This window comes from Pollicipes pollicipes, unplaced genomic scaffold (genome assembly GCF_011947565.3).
Source record: "Pollicipes pollicipes isolate AB1234 unplaced genomic scaffold, Ppol_2.1 Scaffold_7231;HRSCAF=8579_pilon_pilon_pilon, whole genome shotgun sequence".
Lineage (NCBI taxonomy): Eukaryota > Metazoa > Arthropoda > Thecostraca > Pollicipedomorpha > Pollicipedidae > Pollicipes > Pollicipes pollicipes.
The window spans coordinates 32,675,204-32,699,227 of record NW_023597034.1 but is presented as its reverse complement, the minus strand read 5'-3'; the positions used below and the strand labels follow the sequence as shown (position 1 = coordinate 32,699,227).

At 56.7% G+C, this 24,024-nt stretch overlaps 1 protein-coding gene across 1 annotated transcript in view; it reads right to left on the bottom strand.

The window, feature by feature from the left end:
* LOC119110022 (espin) overlaps positions 1 to 24,024 on the bottom strand; it is a 55,297-nt gene that overhangs the window by 13,657 nt on the left and 17,616 nt on the right. Inside the window, exon 3 of the mRNA XM_037233769.1 lies at positions 1,623 to 1,806. Within this exon, the coding sequence (XP_037089664.1) occupies positions 1,623 to 1,806 (184 nt within the window). The remainder of the gene's footprint in view (positions 1 to 1,622; positions 1,807 to 24,024) is intronic.

Genomic DNA, 24,024 nt, shown 5'->3' with positions numbered 1-24,024 from the left:
GACTCCCTCGACCCCGATCCCGCCCGGCGCCGCAGATCGCGCTGGGTGGCCGGGCGGACCGGTATTTGGGACGGGCGGGAGGAGACATTCACGGACCTCGATCGCTCGAAAGCATCGGCCGCCCGGTGTGAAATGTGAGCCGCGTTACGGTCGGGGCGAGGCCCAGATTGCGACTGCCGACTGGTCGGCGCCGCCTCTGCGGTTACATGGGATGGCCAGCTGAGTGACTTGTAAAACGACGTGTGAATAGAGCGGAGCCGAATTCAGGCGATGGATGGCGCCATGTGATTTATTGCAGTCGCCAGGCAGCAACGGCCCGGGAGCTAGTTTGGTTTCCGCAGCTCCTGGTTCAGTAATATATGACCGTCTTTGACACGACTGGATAGCGAAAGCCTAGAAACATACATAAGAGGTGTTCAATACGTGCCTAGAAACCCATGCTGGGTGAAGAGCGTGCTCCATTCAAACTGGGTCACCGACGAGCATATGATTGCCGACGTAGTGGCTAAATGGCCGGTCGGTTGCCGTTTTCTGGTCGCTTGCACGGCACGCGATGTCGGACACTTTCGAATTACATCGGCTGGCGCTATTTCCATATTGTTCTTTCGTGAAAGATTCCTTGGGCACATCTCCGGGAGGTCACTAATCGCTTATTTGGGGCGGCAATTAGACCTGATCCGCACGCCACCGTCTCACCCGAGGCGAGAGAAAGCTCTATGTCGAGCGCGGCATCTTCCATGCCGACTTTCATTGACATTAGCATGATTTTAACATTTTGCTGTTGAGATGGGCTGATTCTGGCAGCTTTGCCATGGCAGCTGTTGTCGGTGTTCTCACACCGTGGTGTAGCACTTTACCCGAACGCAGGCTCTGCAGTTTGGAAAAATGTCGATTTGGCTAACTTGACAGTGTAAAAAAGACTACTAGCTTTCAGAAAACGGAAAAACTGACCACGAGGATCACGAGACAGAATCACGCGTTTACACGGAGGTGTCATAATATGCCTGATATAGTAAGGAATAATTTCATGATAATCGAAAACTATCTAGTCCATCATCAAATAACAAACTCCCATTTTGATTTTCATTATTCTGACAAACATATGTAGTATGGTGCAGTTTTGGCTTATCATATATGTCAGCAAATAAAAGGAAAAATAGCATCCTTTGCTTGGTATATCGCGTAGATGGGCGCGTCTTATGCAATGGAAAATATCTGGGAAAATGTCAATACCTGGGATTGCAGTGTGGTATGCGGCATGCGCACAGCGCCCAGGGAGTAGTGAGCATCGATAATCACTAACAATGCGCTAGAATAAATGAGATGTACCGGTGCCATTAAGAGTCATTACGTAGTCATTACGGGTGAGCCCGCAGTCTGAATGTGTCTTACTTGAACTATGAGGGAAATTTGCATGATGGGTGGTAAGTCCCGACCGACTCGTAGGCTCGTGCACGTTTCATCACCAGGATGCGTAATTCCTCGGAAAAAAACATTAATTGTCAGGCCTTTGTGTGTAAATTGTTTGATCACGCTGTCTGCCTTCCCTGCAATTTGCAACATATATACAACATGCACACACAAACATAAGACCAGCGAATAAAGAACGGCATCTGACTGACCATCCACTTGAGGCAGCTGAGGCAGCCCATCTGGGCGCTGGCGTGGACAGGAGCCATGCCGTCCTTGGCGGGCAGGGTGAGCGAGCCGCCCTGCTCGTCCACCAGGTAGCGCAGCACCTCCAGGTGGCCCTCCTGGGCCGCCAGGTACACTGGCGTGACGGCGTTCTCCATCTGGCTGTTGGCGCTGCGGACAGAGGGCGGCGGTCAGAGGCGGTGGTCAGAGGCGGTGGTAAGAGGGACGGTGGCCAGAGGCGGTGGTCAGAGGGACGGTGGTCAGATGCGGTGGTCAGAGGCAGTGGTAAGAGGGACGGTGGTCAGAGGCAGCGGTCAGACGCAGTGGTCAGAAAGACGGTGGTCAGAGGCGGTGGTCGGAGGCAGTGGTCAGAGGGACGGTGGCTAGAGGCGGTAGTCAGAGGCAGTGGTTAGAGGGACTGTGGTCAGAGGCAACGGTCAGAGGCAGTGGTCAGAGAGACGGTGGTCAGAGGCGGCGGTCAGAGGGACGGTGGTCAGAGGCAGCGGTCAGAGGCAGTGGTCAGAGAGACGGTGGTCAGAGGCGGTGTTCAGAGGCAGTGGTTAGAGGCACGGTGGTGAGTGGCAGCGGTCAGAGGCAGTGGTCAGAGAGACGGTGGTCATAGACGGTAGTCGGAAGCAGAGATCAGAGAGATGGTGGTCAGAGGTGGCGGTCGGCGGCGGCGGTCAGAGAGACGGTGGTCAGAGACGGTAGTCGGAAGCAGTGATCAGAGAGATGGCGGTCCGAGACGGTGGTCAGAGGCAGTGATCAGAGAAACGATGGTCGGAGCAGGACGGGGTGATTAGACCAGGTTAGAGTGGCCAAAGGGAGGGATGATCGGAGAGAGTGGCAGAAGCGTCAAAGGGGGATAAGCCAGTGATCGGAGGGGAACGTTATTTGTAAGCACTCGTGCGGACGGTAATCATCAATGCATTCTCACCAGCCAAATTCACGAGGTGAGGATATTCCAGTGGATTCGACAAGTCCTATACGGATCGACTCCCAGCGGCGTAGGGCCCCTGTCGTGTATGCTAAGGTATCATCTAGCTGCATGGTAATAGCAATTACGTCCGCTACTACCTCGCTCGTCGCACGTTGCAAAAGGCGTCTTACTGGTTTCACATTCCTGCCCTGCAGTGGAGCGATTATCATAACACACTGTTTTCGGAGTGGTAATTCCCTGGTGATTAATTACCCATTAAGATAAAATCGCAAACTGCTAACAAATGAGGGTAAATTGGCGTGCTAGAATATGTCCTCGCTGTTTGCTTACACCTTTGCGGAGTTCAGTAAGCAGAACACCGCTTGATGGAAGTTGCAAAACGAATTTGTAAGACACTTGCAGAACTACTGAGTGGTCACAGTGAGTCGTTTAAGCAGCATTGTGATGTGACAGTTTTGAAAAAAAACAAATGCGGCATTGTGCAAGACATTCAACCTTAAGTCAGGGACACGTAGCACGATTTCCAGATCGGAATAATTCGAAAGCAGACGTAGTGCCTTACAGCCAACCAGAGCTGTAAATCAATCATCTTTCAGATGGCATGCGTGACGGCTTCATCCCCATCTGACGAATCCATCATGTGTGTTTCGATGCTTCGACAAGCATGCATGTATCTAGCCACCGAGTCACCGAGGCAAGGCGTTGAAGGAAATGACCAAGCATACCATCTTCTACATGGGCTGAATGGTCTAAAAAGTAATCGCTGCAATCGATCACACTTTCGGGGAAAGTCGGAAGGGTGCTGTTTAGCAAGGCTGAAGGATTAACGATGTTTATTGAGCTTCGAAAAGATTGTTCAGAAAATTTTGAGCCATTGTGGTAAAAGAAAAAGTGGCGACCGACAACGCCTGTTGAAAGAAGAAACAATCCACCTTCACATCCAAATCGAGCTCAAAATCGAAAGACTTTTCGAAGAATCGAAAGACGAAAGTCATCCCGTTTCAACCGCATGTAAAAGAGCTGGAAAAATCTACATCAGTGAGCGGTGTAGTTTCCCCAACTACGGTGTGAATTCCTCCCCGGCTCCGCGCCGATTGGGGTTTCCAAATCGGGCAGGACGGAATGTTACACCACAGCATGACGGCGGCCAACGGCGCGCCAGTTTGGAAGCCGCCGGCGCTGCACCTGGCGCGGCGAACTGACGGGCCATTCAGGGGTCACCTCGTTCTGGGCCAGCAGACGGATCGCCTGCCATGACCTGGGCGGTCAACCGTGCAAGCTCTGTCACTTGCACACGGACGGAACGACATAAGCGTCAGGAGAGTGGGGCATCGAGCGACGAGGAGGGTGAAATGACGCCGAATGGTGCGGCTCGGGGGAGGGGGTGGGCGGTGCCAGCAGGTCGACGGGTCAGCAGCAGGTCAGCAGCAGGTTAAGGGGTGTTGTATCTGCCGTCATCCATACGGCGCAGACGTCGCCAGAAACAGGGAGACGGGAGAGTGGGAAGGGGCGATATCGAGAACAGGTGGCGGTGGGGAAAAGTTTGCAGATATTTGAAGGTATTGCGTTTGCAGTTAGTCCAAAAAAAAATCACATGAAGGTAGAAAATGTGGGTGGGTGAGTAAAAGACAAGCGGAAAGAGAGATGGAGAGGAGTGAAGTGAGAGAATGAGAGAGGGGGAGAGAGAAAAGAAGAAAGAGTCAGAGGGGCCTTACCTGTATGAAGATAAAAATATCTTATCTATGTTAATATCTTCATTAAAAGAAAGTGTGAGCAGGCAAGGAAGTATACATACTGACATGGCGATTTTTAAAAAGGACAAGACGGGCCAATCGGATCCGAAGCCACAGGGGTTACTGAGAACGGCCAGGGAAAGGGAGGTAAAACAGATCATTTGCCAGAGCGGGCCGAGCGGAAAGAAGATGGGTTCAGTCAGGCGCCAACAGGGCGTGCTGAGAAAGGAGCACAGATGGGGGTCATGGATGGGCGATGAGCCCCTCCATGCATAGAAACAGAAGTTAAAAAGGTAAGCAGAGGTGGATCAGTGGGGTGCGTAAGTGGAGTGGGCAACTGACTACGTCGGCAGGTATTTGGCGTCGGCCGACTTTGTCGTCTTTTTCCGTCGCTCTTTCTCTGCGTGCCAAAATAACCGTCAATGCCGATTTCTTGTAGCGCACCTGTATGAACCGCGACAGTGCCATGGGCACATGACTAGCTGCACATTGGAGCTCAGTAATGGTTGCGGCTGCCTCATATTGGCGTTAAGGGAATGACGCTCCATTTTGGGGACAACTGAAGCCTCAGCGCCTTTGCACAACCTCAGGCTGATCAATGGGAGTAGCCATGGGCAAGGCTGTATTGGGAGCTGCGGTTTGGCCCGTTAATAAAGCACGCTTTATCTTCATTAGTTTTGGCGCACTCACCAATGCGTGAGAACAAATGGACCATAAAATTTGACAGATCGCTTCCGTCGCTCTCGCCTGTACAACAGAGACCAATCTCATTCAGGGATGTAGGTCATCCATTCGGCAAATTGGCATATGCTAGATTTCTTGAGACAAACGGTTGGTCCAAAATGCGCCACGCGACCTGGCGGCATTATTCATGCGCAACGAATGTATTGGCAGCGGATAGAAAATGGTTCTTGCTGACCTCAGAGGCGAAGCACTTAAGGTGGCGCATAGCCTGTTATATGATCGGCATTAGCGTTGGTTCATTGGAGATTTCAGCATAAAGCTGGTTTGTTCTCACGACCTTCTAAGGCTTAATCCTGGCAGAATGATGCAATGACCAACTCACCCTTGTAGTATAGTCGATCGTATTATAGGCGTCGCTTTTGACAGATAAGGTGGTATATGTCTAAACGTCCAGTGTAACTGAATATAGTAAATGTGACAAATACTCTATTCAAAGTTTGAGCACTAGTGCTGAAGTTCAACAACCTTGCCGCCGGCATGCATGACTTCAGGTGCTTTCTTACGGGCTCCATCCACTGGGGTATTCAAAGCCTGCGTTGACATGGATCGCCGGTTCTCATGATCTCTCTTGATCTCATTGGCATGATCGCATGGTTCTCAGCGGCTTTCGATCTGTTCGCACGCGTCCGGGTAGCCGGTTGAATACCCTTCGCCCGGGTGGGGGTCAGTTTGACCCGATAAAATCTCAGAAACTAAAGGAGCTGGAGACCACAAACCCACAGGGTGTGTTAGCCTGTATGTGAACTCCCTTTTGTCGAAATTTGAGGTTCCTAGGTCATGACTTTTGCGTTAAATAAGGCCAAACGAGGTAAAAATGCAGATTAGTGTCCAAACTGTCCCAGAACTTAGACACTGGTTCTAAGCAAAAAATCACTGGTGCTCCTTTTTTGGTCAGTGAACTTGTTTGACCTTCAGGATGTCATGACGACCAAAATCACACAAGGCTGCTTTGAGTTTTGCATTTGAATAAGCGTTCGGGATTACGCTTTGCAGTACGCTCCTAAAAATAAAAAAGGTTGACACGGACCATTTTAGGTCAGTGGCCTATCCTTACTCTTGAAAAGCCTATGGAAAATGTATAATGCATCAATAAATTCGAAATGAGTACCAGAATCTACCACACACAGCAAGCTCTAGAGTAATAAAGCAGGTTTATTTTGGCCTAGGTCTGACCTTCATACCGGACACTAGGTCCTAGGTCAATGGAATCCGTTGATCAGATTGTTGTGTTGACTAAGAAACTATTGAAGCACTCCGTTGTTGCATTAGATTGAAAGATTTCCTAGAAATCATCCTCGCTGAGTCCATGGCATGACTTTGGCCTGTCGAAGATCAGCGACCTTACAAGGTACATGCATATTTTTGAAACCAAACGATCCGCTATGCAGTTGTCTACAGTATCCAAAATTTGGCGCGGCCACGCCGCGCCGTTTGGAAATCGTTCCGGAAAAACGTCAACGTCGTCGTTGAAACGTCGTTGAAAGCGTCAGTTTGATCCCCACTCCAGCGCGCGTTAACGGACAACGAATCATGGAAAGTTGGCGCATGAAGCTAAAAATGGGGGTAAAATAATAATCTGGGACGTTCGTTTCGCTACTGACAGGGTTCACAGCCCAATACAGCTTCCCCCGTTGCTAAGCATAGTAATTGTTACACGGTCTCCGAGTAAGAGAGCCTCGGGGAAAATGTTACTGGCACGACTTTGGACGTCGTTTGAGTGCCTCCGGTAGTCAAAGGAGCTGGTAGCCACGGAAAAAGGCTGACCGGCCAGGGCCTTAAGCTTATGCAGATGAAAATAGGTCATCAAGGACGATTGATCGATTGATTATTGGCGCTTGCGGACTGTTGGGGTCGTTTTACGCCTGAGTCGTCAAGGGAGAGCAGAAATGCCAACACATTTCTTGTGATTTGTTTTAGGTGATAACGTCAAGCTGGGGGCTTGCTACATAATTTCCCAAATTCCCACACATTGTCCGGCCTTCATTTGCTGCAGTAAATTAAGGCCGATGCCCTGTTCGATACCGAGGCTGCGCCATCGATAAAACTCTCGGCTGGCAAAACAAGAATGTCAAAGTCACCAGCATGGGCATGCTTAGAAAGATCACTGGCGTGCGCATCGGCAATCAGGGAGCGTCGAAAGAAGGGGCAGGCAATGAAGAGCTCTCCTAACCTTTAACGGCATCCACCATAACCATCAGCGCGTAATCGGCTGGTGGGGAGGTAAGTGACAACCTGCGCAAACAGCAGCGACATGGGGTCGCACAGCCCAGCCTCTCACCACCAAGGGGATCCGCATGCAGCCGAGTGAAGGTACAGACACCGTGCTGAACACGCAGCCCCGAGCGGTCCGCCAGTCTCTGCCGCTGGCCGCGATAGATTCCCTCTCCCCACCACCCGGCTCTAGCCGGCGGTCTAAATCCCGCCGCTGCCGGGAACTGCGGATAGTTTACGGGCAGAAACGCCGCGGAGCTGGGTCGGCGCGAGACAACGGCCTCGGGCCGCAGCCTCCGCGCGGCCAGCACCATTCCCACGGAGACGCGGAAGCGACGGCAGTCGTTCGCCCGCGGCCCGCTCGCCTGCGCCGTGTTCGCCGCAACGGCGCAGAAACGGCGCACGAGCGAGCGCGCGCGCGCCGATGACGCGCCGCGTCGCCAAACGCCGCGCGCGCGGCCGGCTGTCGGGCACAGTTAGCCGCGCAGAACATCTGATGGCCGCGTCTGCCCGCTCTCGGGGCTACAGTTGGCTGAGCGCTAAATCCGCCGGCACCACGGCGCCGGCGGCCGGCAATTACCCCCGCCGGACTGAAGCCAAAGTGGCGTGTCTAAAACGCGTTCTCAGGCTACACAGCGGCGAGGGCTAAGTGACGTATCCTATCAACACAATAGCGCGGTTGGAGGGCACTCGACTGGTTTGGCGTCGGCTAACGGACGCACGTTCCGGCTGTCAGTCCCACAAACTGGCCGCTGCGTCTATGGTTTAGAACTAGTAGACACACCATGCGGCTCACACGGACTTACATGGATAGTTACATGGAAATAGCACGTGTTTCATTTCCGACCTTGATGGATGTTGTCTGTTTATACGCTCCTTACCAGCTGGACGTTGCATAATTCACCACAAAAACTTTCCTTTAGCAGCTGGAACGACTGCGTTAAAGATGCAAAAATTATTCAAACCCAGCGCCGGCCCCGCGCTGGCAACGGCCTAGGCGTACGAGTACCGGCTGGAGACGGCGACTCTTAACTCTGGTACGGCACTGGTACGTGCTTTGAATGTGCTCAATACAGGCCAGCGTGTTCCGGTTCCGGAAAATGCAGGCATTGTCTGCTCCAGTACCAGCCGCGGGCGCTGTGAAACCCCGATTTTCCACGTCAAGTCTACACGCGTGAGTGCCGGTAGCCGCTCGCTCCATTTCCAGCTCGCTTCCTTGTTCGCCAGCTTGCTTATTCCTCCACCTGCTGTTCCCCAGCGCCGCCTCTCCGCTCTCTTGGCTGACGCGTTTCGCACGACTAGCACGTCTTTCCATGGACGGTGAGAACGCATCCGCCCCTTTCTCCGGACGGCACAGAGGCCGTCGCCATGTCAACGTCGACCGAGAACGAGCGTGCGTGCCCGCACCTTCGGCGTGGAGCTCTTCGGGACGAGCGCGCACGCGACGCGTGACGGCCCGCCGGCTCCCCCCTGCTCTCCCAGACAGTCAGATCGATTTCGCCAGGCTCGAGCCGCGGGGCGGGGAGCCATGCTGCTGACGGTCTATGCGGCCGGTTATTTTACTGCGCTAGAGTGTCGTTACGCGTCATATATATATATATATATATATATATATATATATATATATATATATATATATACATATATGCATTACTGCGTGTTACATCATTGAATCTTTCGGTACTTATCATGTTAAGGAATCGGCAGTTGGTGTGCAATGTTCACGCCATCTGAAATCGTTTTCAGCCATAACGTTGGCGCTTTCGCAAGGAGTGAAACGTATAGTGACACGGCACGTAGCAATCTATACGTGTTGTTGCAGCATTACGGTTTAACGACGCATTCAACAGCTAAGGTCGGTTAGTATCAAAACCTCCGGCGCTATAATGGTTGAGAGGCGCGCACTCCCCCAGCTGAGTCACATCGTCCCTGTGGCGGTCGAGAGCTGTTAGCAAATACAACACCAAATGCGGTACCTGAGGGCGGCAATAGTTGATAAAAGTCTATACAGACGAGGCTATCTCTGCTGTTCTCCTTCATGCATTCATGCTTAAGAACTGACGGGCCCAGGATGTTCAAGTTCGGAGAGAAAAAAAAACGCCGAGTTGTCAACTCCAGAACGAGCGGATCCCTCGTGACGAGCTGTCAAGTCCGGATCGAGCAGATCCCACGCGGCGAGCTGTCAAATCCACATCGAGCAGATCCCTTGCGGAGAGAGCGAAAGTGAGGAGCGCTTTCAAGCTCCGGGATGCGAAGTGACCCGGGCAGGCCAGCCCGGAGCTCACAACGCCAGGCTAACGAGCCCCTATCCCGGAGAGCGGAGCGGTGACCGGCGCGTCGGCCACCTGCTCCCAGAGCTCAGCGCGCCGGCCAGTGCAACGCCGCCCGACCGTTGTGCGCGACCATCTGGCGGCCAAACCGCCCACCGCCCACCGCCCACCGCCCACCGCCCGTATCGCTCGAGCGAACACTGCCTCGCCCGGGCGCGGTTAGGGCGGCTGCGCGCCGCCCACGGCGTGGCTGCAGGGCCGAGGGCGAGGGAAAGGACTCTTTCGTTGACCGGGTTTCAGTTCAGGCTGGGAGGCATTCGCGTGGCTTATTGACCATGACGGAGACGAAACGAGAGGCAGTGTGACAGACCCAAGGAGACCAAACGCGCAGAGCACCACTTCGACGGTTTACAGCAAATTATCACCTCTCTTTAGAAATTATTTTCGCGCAACAATCCCAGCGCCCAGACCCATTCGGGTGTAAGCGCTTTGCAACGTTTTCAAGAGGCATCCGCTCTTATTTGTAGCATCCAGGCAGCACCGAATCCTAGACGGCTACCTCGCCTTCCTTCCGGACTGCTGCCGAGACTGAGGGAGGAGAGGGGAGGGGGGAGCGGGCGGCGCCCCGCAGCCCGGCACGTTTGTGCCCGCTCAACTCTCAGCCCGGCCTGTACCCGGCTGACTGGCGGTCACGTCCCAAGCGGACTGGGATGGCGACGGCGGTCCGTAGTCCGCGTGCGAGCGGCGCATCGATGCGGCGTGGGTGAGGGCGGCGCCAAACGTGTACGGCGACTCCGTGGGAGTCGGCATTGCGGCCAATGGGATCGACCAGGCGCTCAAGAGCTGTTGAAGAATTCCAGGGAGGCGTTTTGCGTGGGAACTCCAGAAGCGGAATATCACGACTGTAACTAAAAGTGTTTTCTGTGCGTGCACGACGCACGGTGTCTCCCTGACGACTTCGCTGTCACTTCTGCAGCAGGCGGCCGTCGAACGGCCAGCGCTGGGGCCCTGCCCCGACATTGCCGCGGGCGTCGGCCGGTGGCGTGTCAGCGGCCCACCAATACAGAAAGCGCAGCGTGGCGCGGTGCCGCGGCCGCGTCCGGTGGCTGGCGGAACTGACGAGTTCACGAGCGACCAACAATGCCCGCGCGGCTGCAGCAGAGCTGCGCAGGCTTGCAAATAAACCGACCGCGACGCGCGGGCAAACGCCCGGAATCTGTAGCCCCGCTCGACTGTTTCAGCAATTTAAACGCAAAAATAAAAGTATACCTGTAGTGATAAGCACACTTACAAGGTCCAATAACTGCATGAGGGCCGAATTTGAACAGGGCTTCAAGGCCATCTGACGGGCTGAGTGCAATCGCCACGGCTCGCGGGACTCGACTGCGCTGTATCGGTGAGCGGGCGGTGCTCAGGCCCAGCCGCCAGAGTGCCGGTCCGTCACCTCCGATGGGCTGCTCGTGTTACGCCCGGTGCGGTGAGGGCGACCGGCCGTCACTAACGCCACTTCATCAGCCGCGACGAGCCCGTCAGAGACGATCAAACAGCGGTGATGAGGGGTGGCGACGGACGGAGGCGTTGCCGCCGCCAGTCTGTCGTGGGCCTAGCGCAAAGATCTGCTCTGTTTGATGTCACGCTTACTTTGGACTAATATGGAGTTCACGGATTCTTTTTGCTTCGCCCTTTTGCACGACGTGCTCCCGTCGGTAGGCGGACTCCGGCTGTCTCGTGAACGAACGTGGTCAGCGACGTTTGGAGTATTTACTGGTCACGCCATATCGATGACGTGGACAAGCCTTCACGGCGACGAGCTCCGGCTGAGACCGAGGCCGCGTAGCTGGGTCATCTCACCTGAGCGGCCGCCGGTGAGCCCTGGAGCTGGGTGCGTCCCTGTCCGCCCGGCTGGCGCGGGAGGAGGCCGTTTCGGGCCGGTCCTGCCTCCCCGCGTCCACCAGCGGCTCCTCCGCGCCCTCATCCGCCTCCCCCCAGGCGGCCGGCTCCGTGGTGGCGCCATCTAGCGCGCCCGTGGCGTCGCTCGTCCCAGCCGGACCGGGAACGTCGTCGCTCGGTCCACGGGCGTCCATCACGCCGCTCAACTCCGCCAGCGTGGGCGCAACGTCGCTCAGCTCTCCCGACGAAACCTCGAGCGTCTGGTCGAGCGGCGAGCCCGGCGCCGACGACGCGCGGCCGTACACGCTCTCCGCCGCGCTGTCGGCGCCGTCGGCAATGCTGTCCGCCAGGTCCACCACGTCTGCCTCGTCCGCTGACCCCCCGTCGCTCGCCACGACGTCGACGAGAGTGGTGTGCGGCGAGCGCACGCGCACCTGTTCGTCGGCGGCCACGCGCTCGCAGGAGGAAGCGGGCCGCAGCGCGCCGGCCAGCCGCGCCTGAACCTCGAGCGCTGAGCGCACCGGCAGACTGTTGCGCCGTTGAAAGGCGCCGCGCGCGCCGGTCAGCGCCTCGAGCGACCCGCGCGCCCCCGCCGCCAGCCGTGGCGACGACGTGGCCAGCGGGCGGGCGAGCGGCTGCGGCGGCGGCGGCACCGGCGCGCGCGCCACCTCCTCCACGCTGCAGTGGACCAGCGCCGGCATCGAGACGGACGCGGTGCGCGGCGCGCCGTCCGGCTCGGCGTCGCTCTCGGAGCTCGGCTCGGCGCCGCTCGGGATCGTCTCGTAGATGTTCTCGGCGCCGGCAGGCTCGGCAGACCGCTCCTCAGCCGCCGGCTCCGCGGGCAGCTGGCGGCCGGCGAAGCGAGCGCGCCGCGGCGGCCGTCGCCGCTGCGGCAGCGGCGGCCGCTCGTCGTCCGTCGACGGCGGCGCCGGCGGCGGCCGCGGCCGCACGCCGCGACGCGACGAGCGCGCGCGTGGGTCGGTGCGGCGCCGCGGCCGCTCCGACTGCCGGCCCTCCAGCTGCAGCGCCGGCAGGGAGTCCAGCGAGTGCGACAGCAGGCTCGGTCCGCGGAAGCTGTGCGAGCGCGGCCGCGGCGGCAGCACGTGGTTCAGCGGCACGTCGAAGGCCGGCTCGAAGCCGAACTGGCTGGCGCCGATCAGCCGCGCTCGCTTGACGTGGATCGAAGGCCGCAGCACGGCGTGCCGTTCCAGCCGCCGGCTCGCTTTGCCGTGCTTGCCGCTGTGCGAGTTGCCCATGGCTTGCGCGGCGCGACGCCCTCACTCACTCACTCATCTCCGCGGCGCGAGCGGCGCACACTGGCGACCGGCGCCGGCGGACAGTGTGGACGGCGGCGGGCACGGCGCGGCAACTGGCCGGTCCAACGGTTCGCTCGGCGTCCACGCGCCATCTGGCGCGCGGCCCGCCGGCAGACGGCTGGTCAGCGCACGGGTGCACTCAGCCGCGACTGCAGCCGCCCGCCCGCCGCCGGCCGCCCGGCCGCCGAGTCAGCAGGCCAGCATACAGAGTCGGCGGTGTGGCATACCGAGTCGGCGTTGTGGAATACCGAGTCAGCGGAGCGCGTACCGTGTCGGCGGTACGGCGTATAGAGTCAGCGGTATGACGTGTGGAGTCGGTGGCGTGGCGTTCTGAGTCAGCGGTATGTCGTGCAGAGTCAATGGTATGGCGTACCGAGTCGGCTGTATGGCCTACCGAGTCAGCGGCATGGTGCCCAGAGTTGGCGGTGTGGCATACTGAGTCGGCGATGTGGCGTACCGGGTTAACGGCATGGCGCACAGAGTCGGCGGTGTGGCATACTGAGTCAGCGGCATGGCGTACCGAGTCAGCAGTATGGCGTACCGAGCCGGTGGTATGGGTTAACGAGTCAGCGGTATGGCATCCCGAGTCGGTGGTGTGGAATACCGAATATATGGCGCGACATTCTGGGTCTGCGCGGCCACATGCGCTGTCGGCGGAGCGACATATCGAGCCATCACATCGGCATGTCGAGTCAACAGATCGAGTTGCAAGTGTACAGGACATTGTATTGAGTCAAGTTGTCAATTGCATTGAGTCAAGAAGAGATATCGGTTAGTTTTCTAAAAGATGCAGCACGACCTTTTGCACTGATGGATTTCTGGGATCATAGATCACGCCAAGCAGTGCATGTTGCGGGAGCCCTGGTCTTTGCCATCCTTTCGTGCAATTCTTGGTCAACAGAAGCATCTGGCGGCAAAATTTCAACGCGCTGCAGTGCTCAGTACGGTCCGTTTTCTCCCCTAACATCATCTGACCTTTAGCGCGAATGCTGCCACTGGGCGCAGGCCATCTCTGCCAAGAGCAAATAGTGAGCGCCTAAAGCGGTTCGAATCCATTACACCAGGGGTGGATGGATCGGAAGCCGGACGCTCTGACCGACTGAGCTATCGGATCGGACCCCGGCGGGATGGTTGGCATGCTGAGTCAAAAGCGTGGCAATTTGAATCAGCACGTCGAGACACCGGACCCAGCGAGTAAGCATACGGGCTCGTCGACTTGACATGTCGGCCTACTGCGATGAATGGTAGTCGGGCATATCTCTCGGGCTCTATGGCGTGGCCAAATGTACAATGATAGTCACTTTCCGTTCTTAAACGCAAATGGCACGCCACTTTCCCTGAACAACCCCGCACCCTGCTTCATATTTAGCGTCATGCGATGCGCGCACGCATGTACCCCCCACGCATCGGCATACGCATGTGCACATCATACGCCATGGCGAGTCGGAAAGCATGCTCGAACGATGCTCCCCGAGTCGGAGACGATGCTATGGTACACTGTCGCGAAGCAGTCCCCGACCGACCGTCTGGAACGGACGGGGGCCAGTGGAGACTTCTGACAAGTGTGCCCGCCGCGGCGGTCTGGCTTTTGCATGCAACCGAACGTAACGCCACTGGGACGGTTGCGACGCAGCGGATGTAGCGACTGTTGCAACAACAGGGTGCGGCCAGTGGGATAGTGTTGCGACCAGGCACTCGTGTTTCTGCAACCCCTTCAGATCAAGACTACAAAGCACGGAGGCCAGCGTCGCCGTTGTTACCGAAAACTACCGAAAACCACAGGCACGTGACCATCAGGTTTCAAACATCTAAGCTTCACATAATAATGTGACGAATAAACTGGTAACGTTGGCAGCATTCTGCGGTTAGAAGGTGGAGCTATGTGTATGGAAGTATCAGATCAGAGATGCGCAAATGCACAAGTCGAATATTTTCTGTTGCGAGGGCGCAAAATGGCCCGCTAGGCCTGTTTTGAAAATGGCGATTACGGAATCGGCATGACATTGCTTTATTGATATTTGTTTACTTCTTGTTCGTTTGTTTGTAGTTGCGTTTCGGCGGAAGTGACATTTTGAATTACTTCTGGTGCGGTGTAGGTGCTGGCTCGAATTCAAACCGCCACTACCCGAAGCATGTGGATAGTAATGTGTTCAACAAATATTTTAAGCGCGAGTTTTGCAATGGTCAGTGATAGAGTTCTCGCACCAACCGAAAGCAATCGTTCATTGCTCATTAAGAATTCACAAGAAAATCGATGGCCAGCAGTTGTTCGCAGACTTCGAAGCTCTCAATCGCCAGTAGTGAGCAGGCTTTCCATTCAGACCTGCATCCATTTGTTCCTGCTTTTTACAGGCGTAGCCAAACATATGGTGCAGCTGAAAGTGCTGCGATACGCCGCCAAATTTATATAATTCATACCTGATGGTGCGTGTTTTCACGCCATAAAACTAATCACAAGCACTTAGGTTACAACACAGTCTGCTCTCCAAAGGCTTAGCGCCGCTGATGCGAGACGAGCTGGCTAGAGATATGCCGATAAGCTGGACGAGAAGGAGACGGGACAAGAGGAATGAAATGGCGTGAGAGCACCTGCCGACAGCCACAGAACCACCGACGGCCACCCGTGGTGCTCTGGATGTCCCGCACACGGCCTTCGCCCGCCCAGCCAGCGGAATCCAAATCATCGCCGACCGCGCCCCGGTAGTTACGTGCGGCCGGGGCCGCGCACGGCTGTCGCCATGGTAACGGGACGGGCGGGGCCGGCGGGCGCCGATGGCTCGTGATGCGACAGTTATGTGCGGAGGGGGACGGGTCGTCCGGTGGCCGCCAAAAGGGCCGGGTGTGCCCACCGGCAGCCGGCCGCAAATACGCGAGGACACCTGGCCGGGACGCGCCGAAACGGAGGGCGATATGCCGGCAGCCCTGATTAGACAAGGTCGCCGGAGGGGGACACGGTCTGTGGTTGCATCCGTAATTGGCAGGCTGGGTCCAGCGATAGGGAGGGCCCTGCAAAGGGGGCACTGGCTGCGACAGCGTCACAAACAAGGAAACGGAATGGCCGATAGTGTTCCTGGCGATGTGTGTGGCCCCAAGAGACGGACCTGAATCCGGGAGGTAGCAGATGTGAATGAAGGTGCGCCTTCGATCAATCCAGATGACTGCTCTGTTCTGCTCTGTTCTGCTGCTGTTCTGCTGTTCTGCTCTGTTCTCCGTTCGTGTGACAACTGACAGTGTGTGTTAGCGCACATGATTAAACCCTGTGCGGCCAATAACTGCAATGGCTGCGGTGTCCGACTGATACAAGCAGCGACAAACCCGAGTGAGCGATTATCGACAATCGCCGCAATTAGGTGACTCGCCTCCCGTTACCAATTCTTCCAAAAACGCATCGCGACAGCGTCGGTGCATGCATCCGCCCAGCTCGCCTCCACTGGGTCTGCGGTCTGATCGGATTTTGTAAATGGTCTCGCGTCGGCTAACGGACCGCCATCTGAGAGGAGCACTGGTCCGTGACGGTCGTCCAGACGGCTCCGGCGGAGCGGGCGGCGGCTGAGCGTCGAGGCCGGCCGGCCCGGGGCCGCTCGCAGCCGACGAGGAGGTTTCACCGCTCACAGTGGGGCGAGAGACCGCCGCCGAATCACCCAGCCGTGGGCCGTGCAACAAAGGGTTCGAGTGCCCGACTGGGCGGCAGGCAGGTGGGCAGACGGAAGGAGAGGTGCAGAGGGAAACTGGGGCGAGGCGGGAGACGGACATGCGGCAGACAGCGCGGCGTGAGAGGGCGGAGAGTGAGAAGATCCGGACAGAGGGCAGAGATAGAGAGAGGGGAAGGAAAAACAAAAGGTTATTGAGAGAGAGGATAGGACTAGAAGGAAATATGGGGAGGACGGGAGTAAAGGGGAGAGGTGGACATAAACGTAAAGCAGAGGAGAGGGACATGGAAGGGAACGATGGCGTACATGGGAATAAGTGAGGAAGGGGGAAATAAAGGCAAGAGCACAGCGAAGGCAAAACAGTGAAAAGAGTCAGATCAACCTGCTTACAAGCAAATATATGGTGCTGTGCAACAACGGAGCGAGGAAAGGAACGTAATGGAGGGCAGAAGAAAAACGCAAAAGAGGAGAGAAGAGAGCGCGAGAAAAACCCTGTGCTTTGGGTGCGCACCCCACACAGTCAAGTACATATCCAAAGATACAGACAGTGGAACCGGAGACACAGACACTGGCAAACGCCCACGAGTCCCATGGCAGAACGCTGGCCGGCCACGTCGCGGCGGTCAACGAACTTTGGCCGCGCCGCCCGTTCCCCACATCCGCCTGGGGCGCTGCCGTCGGCCGAATGGGTCAAAAAATGCCCGCTGGTTAACCACGTCCGCGGCCCGCGGCCGGGCTCAAAACAAGAGCACAATGGCGCCGGCGCATGGTGAAACCCCGCCACAGTTTCACTCTCGGGTTGCAGGCATGGTCGCGCCGGGCCGCCGGCTCGTTGAGCTTCGAACTCGAGCGCTGCTGTGCACTTTCACAGCGCATTCACATGTGGAGAACCCGCCGCGGCGCGCCGTGCACAGACCTCCGCGGGCGGACAGATGTCGTTGGCGTTCAGAGCGATGGAAGACGGATGTGACGCGGCGTTATGGAGAGCGGTGGGGTGCGGACACTCCTGGATTTCGAACGATGGCGACGATGAGTACAGTAGCATATACTTTGAGCGGTCAGTGGTCAGGTATGACTGGAGACATAAGACAAGGCGATGCGGAGACAATGGTTATGACTGTTGTGGGTTATAGCTTCTCAGGCACTACTGGCGATGAGCGTTGTAAAATATACGACACTTTTTCAAACATGCTACAATTTTGAGATAAAAACTTCTGGCACGTTGGTGCCACGCTATTTGGAAATGACGAACAAAATGGTCTGTCATACACAGATCGTTTCAGTACGAACGCGTCGATACAGGCTGTCGTCAAGACTTCGAGAAACACTTTCAGCCCGTTTTGATTCTGCAGGCGCATTGATCTGAAGCTGATTAGAGCTGTGCTTTGTACGTTAGAGATCTCGATGCAAATAATTTGTATTCCTCCCAGACACACAAGTTTCGAATGCATTGAAAGGCTACTCCAATACAAACAGCGGCACAGCACACTCCTGTTCTACCGCAGCTCGATCCCCGCGAGACTCCGGCGGCGGTGCGTCGCCGCTGCCGCCGCCGTGCGGCCGTCCTGACGTCCCAGCCACATTGGACGACAGGTGCCGTACCGAGCCGTCGTGCTGGCGGCGGCGGCTCCGCCCCGCCCCGCCCGCCCGGCAGGGACACCCCACTGTTACATCACACCTATCTGGTGTATTTTCACTCACTTTTTCCTCTTAGCGGCGGTGGACGCGAGGTGCATTATGGACGTAGGAACAGGGGGACAGGTGGGCTCAGTTGGTGAAAGTTTGGTGTTAACCCTGTGGTCATGTCTGAAAATAATAGACCTTAAATAGAGTCGGGCCACCTTCATTTTTGGACACTCACAATCGCATGTGCCACATGACACGCGGACGGTCGCCGGTGGACATACACCATCATGTCAGGATGCTGCTGTTGTCGGGCGGGACAGCGTGGCAAATGCGCAAATGCGTTCGAGAAGTGTGCGCGCGACACTCAAAGTCGCTTTCTCTCAATCACGTATTCACTATGGGTTTGTTTACCTTCCTGAGTGTTTCCGCGCTCATTACAGTGATTTAATGAGAGAAGCTAGCTTGGCGTCTGTGTAATGGCGGAGTCGGCTGTTCCTCGGCATTACGAAATCAACACTGCAAGCTTCAGGAAAGTCGAAGAAATATCAAGAGAAAAACATTGTTCCAAATCAGGCAGCACTCGACACTGCAAGAACTTTTAGCACGGAACTGTACGTGAAATCGACTTGAGAATTATATTGTACAGATTTCCACCGAGGAATAACAAGGATGTATAATTGACGGGATAATAATGTGTGTTTATGCCGTGTTCCGCGATGGGATATCATATTCAAGTATATGATAATTCACCAAACGAGCACTCTGACAGCACCTAATATGCTGAATTCGTTCACAGGTTTCCGCAAACAGGATGATTGATGAATAATGCACCACCTAATTAGCCCGTCTTCAGCTTAATAATTTGTCCAGCGATTTTGGTTATGACTGATGATAAAACTGTTCGTATGCATATTTCATTTAATTATGAGGATGAAATTGGATGACAGTTGTCAGTTGACCAGCTAGAAACTTTGCTACGGATCCGACACGAATCGTCACTCTAGTTAGAAGCTACTGATTACCTTGCTGATATCTCCAGCCGTCCGTATTCATCCCTTCGGCGAAGAGAGCCCTCTCACAGAGCACCAAGCCGCGAAGTGCCATTAAAGCCGCCTTGCAAACGTTCCGATGTCCTCCCATGAGCAACAGCAATCACTATCCCGGCGGGTTCTCCACCCGGCAGCCGACAGCAGGCACCGGAGGCAGGCAGGCGCCGAGGGCATGCAGCGGCGCGAGCAAACCATCTGGCCCGATCAGAGTCGCTGATTACGAGTCGACTCTGGGTCGAAGGCCTGGGGCGCGGCGGCGCGGCGGCGCGGCGGTGCAGCGGCGGCGGCTGCCCCAGTGGCCTCCTGCCGTCTGCAGAGGCGGCCCTGCCCGCCGTCCGGCGCCGAGGGCGCGGCCGTGGCTGACCGGTTGGCCATGCAAGGGCGCTGAACCGTGACGAGCGGCCGGCCGAGCGAACGGCGCAGCGGACCTGGGACGCAAACCTGCCTCCGGTGGCGGACCTGGGACGCAAACCTGCCTCCGGCGGCGGACCTGGGACGCAAACCTGCCTCCGGTGGCGGACCTGGGACGCGGACTTACCCGCAGCGTGGGGGGCCTGACCGGACCAGGCTCACAGACACGTGCGTTATAGGTCATGTGAGGGAAAGGTGTGGCACAGTTGGGAAGGGGTTTCCCTAGCAACCGTGAGGTGTGGGGTTCGAGTCCGACACCCGGCGCAGGGTTTCATCGCCTCCGCGTGAATCAGCGTAAGAATATTCGACGCTCAATGACATAAGCTATCAAATGCGGTCATGAATTCCAACAACAGTAATAATGTCTGTCTGATGGGGCTTGGAGAAGGACCTAAGTGGCATACTTGTACGACTAAGATTGACTATGACTAATCCTAGTCTGGCGTAGACTTGGGGCACGGACCTGCGGTGTGGTTGGCCTGATCGAGCCCGAGAAGACAAACCAAAGGTATACTTCATGGTATCGGACCTGGGACACAAATCAAACCAAACCAAGCTGAACGTGAACAAAGGCTGGTCTGAGTGACCTTGAGGGAACAGACCCACGGCATGGTCCGTCGTACTGGACCTGGAGTACGGTCGGATGGCATGGCCTGGGATTCCGGAATTTTTAGCCAGACCTCACGCATGCTCCATCTCCAGGGCGGGTTCAAGCGGCCCAACTGGGTCATGCCCCTCTTTAGGTGGCCAGGGTGAGCAAAATGATATATGCAGCGAGCAAATTTCACTAAGAAAGGCTGTTTTCAAAGACACCCTGATAAGTAAGAATAAAAACAATCGATTTTTTTTCTAAATCAGGACAATTTATTGGATCCCTCCCCCTTCGAACTGGAGTTGCTCCCCCCCCCCCCTCCCCCCCCCCCTCCTCCTCCAAGGTAGTGGCCTGAATCCGCCCTTGCGGGTGTCCCACCGGACCCGGAATGCTTGGCCAGGGCGTGGGTCGTCATCCAGGCCGAGGGCCACATCTGGCACGACTCATGAGGCTACCCGTGGGAAAGGTGCATACAAAAGATCCGGCCGCGACCAAGTGACGTCATCGGACGACCATGACGAGTATGACATCACACGCCGGCGGCCGGCGGCGGCGCTGGGGTAGGAAGTGCGCCCGGCCACCGACAGATGGCAGCCTGGTCGGCCCACGGCGCGAGTCTGTGCATCCCGGTAATGACCTGGCCCATTTTGGCTGGTGCGAGCCCCGATCGTCCGGACCAACACCGGTGTTCATTAAGCGTCTAGAATAAATGGCCGGCATGTCGTTAGGAAAGACGGATGTGGTGGCTACCGGCAGCCAATATCCTTTAGACCAGCACCCGTCTTGTTGAACGTGGAGAGTCTCATTTCAGAAGGCGTCGGCAGGCGCGCTGGAGCATGGCTTTTGGTAGATATCATTATTGTACTCTTTTCACTGAGCTGAGTGGTTTTAACGACAGCCGAGGCCATTATATTCGCTTTGATTGTGCGCCAGACGGTATGGTTTTTATCAAACGAATAAGCATTTGGATAGTCACATTGTAAAAAACGACTATATTTCAGATGGCTGATGGCAGATCTACGACACACAATATAAAGCAGGCTGTATAAATGGAGGACATGAAACATGACAACCTTATTATTTCCACCGCCTTTTACCTGTTCATGAAACCGCAGTCGGGTTGTATATTCAAGCGAAAAGTCAACCCTGTTTTTCTTGCCAATCTGTTAATGGTTAGGGGGACGTAGACCAATATCGCCAGCTTGCAATGCAGCCAAAACAAGCCGGAAGCCGCAAGCCGTTTCCTCACCAACGACAAAGACAGTGCCAGCTGCTGGTACCGTGGTACAAATGTTTGGCCTCTCCACTGTCGATGCGTTAACATTACTTCAGATTAATCACCTCAACAACCAAGATCAGTGGGTCAGTAATATCCCAATTGATTTCCCGTGTAGGCAGCGTAAGAATATCGTTTGGGTCTATCTATTCAGGCCTCAGGGATCTAGCATATGGAGTCTACGACGTGAGGCGTTGGCATAGCGAGACCGGCCTTACAACAGCACCGCCGATATTTCTGAACAGAAACATGGTTCCTCCGATCACCACGGTTAGACGAAAACTATGTAAACGGCGGTCAACTCATGGCTCCTTGTTGCGTCACATGCTCGTCGCAATTGCCGAGCACGTTCGTGACGTGACGCCATATGGTCGCTCTCAGATCCCTGCTCACGTCACGCCGGCAAAAACGAACACACGAAAACCACTTGCCAAGCCGAAAACCTGCATCGACAGCGTCCCGCCCCAAAACCTCTCACGATCTCCAACCCGCAGCGCAGCAAACGCAGAGCGCTCTGGGCGCCCGGCCCTCCAGCCCACGTTCACCACAAACGTAATGCTCCTCAGCGAACGCAGTATCAACCGCTGACCTGTGGGGACGGCGATGCGCCGCCGGCGCCGACTTACCAGTGGCAAGAGCAGATCAGCTCCTGGGCCGGCCAAGGGCAGGTCACGCGGCGATCGCGGCCGCCCCGCATCGCGGCCGCGCTGCACTCTGGCCTCGCTGAGCCGCCTCCCCGCGCCGCCGCCGCCGTCGCCGCCGCCGCCGCTAGCCGGCACGCTTCACACTTTCTGCCCGCGAACGTGCCCGCCCGAGTTCCACGCCATTGGCGACCGCTCGCTCGGCGCAGCGAGTCGTGCAGCACGCGCGGATCAGCAGACAGGTCAGCGGAGGTCAGCGGGGGTCATCGGGAGTCAACAGCGCCGCCGGCGGCGAGGTCGGTAGGGAATGGTGCGAGGAGGAGGCGGATGGGATGATGGATTTCCGACCGTGGCTCAGTAGATGTGCCACTATTCTATGTACCATCGGTATTTCCTCTGACTGAGTCTGAGAGCATCCACCACATTGCCAGCTCTCCGCGCATGTTTGGAACAGTGGCAATGCTCTTCAGCCAAGTGCGACAGCTTTACAGATAAGGCCTACTGTAAGCCAGATAATGGGAGATGTCAAATGTGTGCGTCTTCGGGTTTGATTGTGCAGTATACCATGATCATGGGGTAGAAAAATGCGCCACATCCTCATTAAGTTGGTAACAGTTCCGGACGAGAGGGCTGGGAGCACTCCCTGAGTGGGAAAGCAGATACACTCCCGGGTGAGAGAGCGGGGAGGAGACGCGCCACTGATCGCCGCATGGTGTCGGTAATAACGCCCTCGGTACCCGGTCATCAAGGCCCGCCTTCGGCGATCCAATCACGCCGCGCAGCGAGCGAAACAAACACGCACGCGCTGAAGTCCGACCGCCAGAGCGCATCCCGCCCCCAAGTCGTGCCCGCGGACATCCGGCGAGCTGCCCGCCCGATCGCCTGCGTCCAGCGGGGCGGCGGGCAGCCCCGGGCAGTGCGCCCTGTATGCAGATGGGCACCGGCGGCGCGCGACCGGACCAGCGTCCGGCCATCTGCCCCGGACGGAGGCGCCAATTATCGACACAAACAGACGGTGCGCGGCTCCGGGCGGGGTTCACCCAGCGTGCGCCGGCGGCCGGCGGCGCGGGCGCCGCGAGCGCGCGCGTGCCCGACATCGGCGCTCGGCTGGGATTTGGGAACCACAGGCTCAGCAGCCAGGCTGAGAGAGACGTCGTGTGACAGCTTTGCCAGGTCGTGCTCGGGATAGGGTCAGCGTGCGCACTGCTGAGGCTCAGGCGTAATTTTCGGTTCATTGGCAAGGTATGAAGCTGTAAAGCTTATTAGCATCATCCACACCCATGGCAGAGTCTCAGTGCGGGAATGCTTGTCAGTGACTTTAAAAGAATCTGTTAGCTTTGCTGTTGACGCCATAACTGGCAGCTGTTTCCGTTTCTGAACTCTAGACCGGTAATGAGCAGGTGTATCCGGTCGCTCGTTTAAACAGAGATTTGTCGGCTCACTCAAGCACATACATTTGACAGGTCTTAGTGGACTAGGGATGACTTCAAACACTTCTTTCCTAACCATATCCGGTACCAAACACAAGCATCCAAACTTTGAGGCGGGATTCGGCACCCCGGACATCTACCTGGCACCTCCGCCTGCACAAAGAGCCAGTATCAACCAGCCCTCCCAGCAGCTCCCTGAACCCGAAGCTCGAGCCCAGCAGCTCCCTGAACCCGGAGCTCAAGCCCAGCGACTCCCTGAGCCCAAAGCCCGAGCCCAGCAGCTCCGCAGCGGTGACGACCGACGGCGACGTGGGACCGGCGCCGTGACCCCGTCGCCAACGCTGATTGGAAGCCCCTCCCAGCCTGCTGGTGGCCTCTCTCCGCAGTGGCGTTCGGAGCGCGCCACCGGCGTCGGTGTCATTTTTCACCGCGCGCCAGGCGTGTAACGGTGGACTGAGCCACTCAACTAGAACTGGGCGGCGCCGACCGCCAGATGATGCTGCGAGGGATACCGCGCGCGGCCGTGGAGCGGCCGGCCGCCGCGCCACCCGGCAGAGCACAGCGGCGCCTCTGGCGGCAGATCTGGGAAGCAGTGACCGGCGATGCCCTC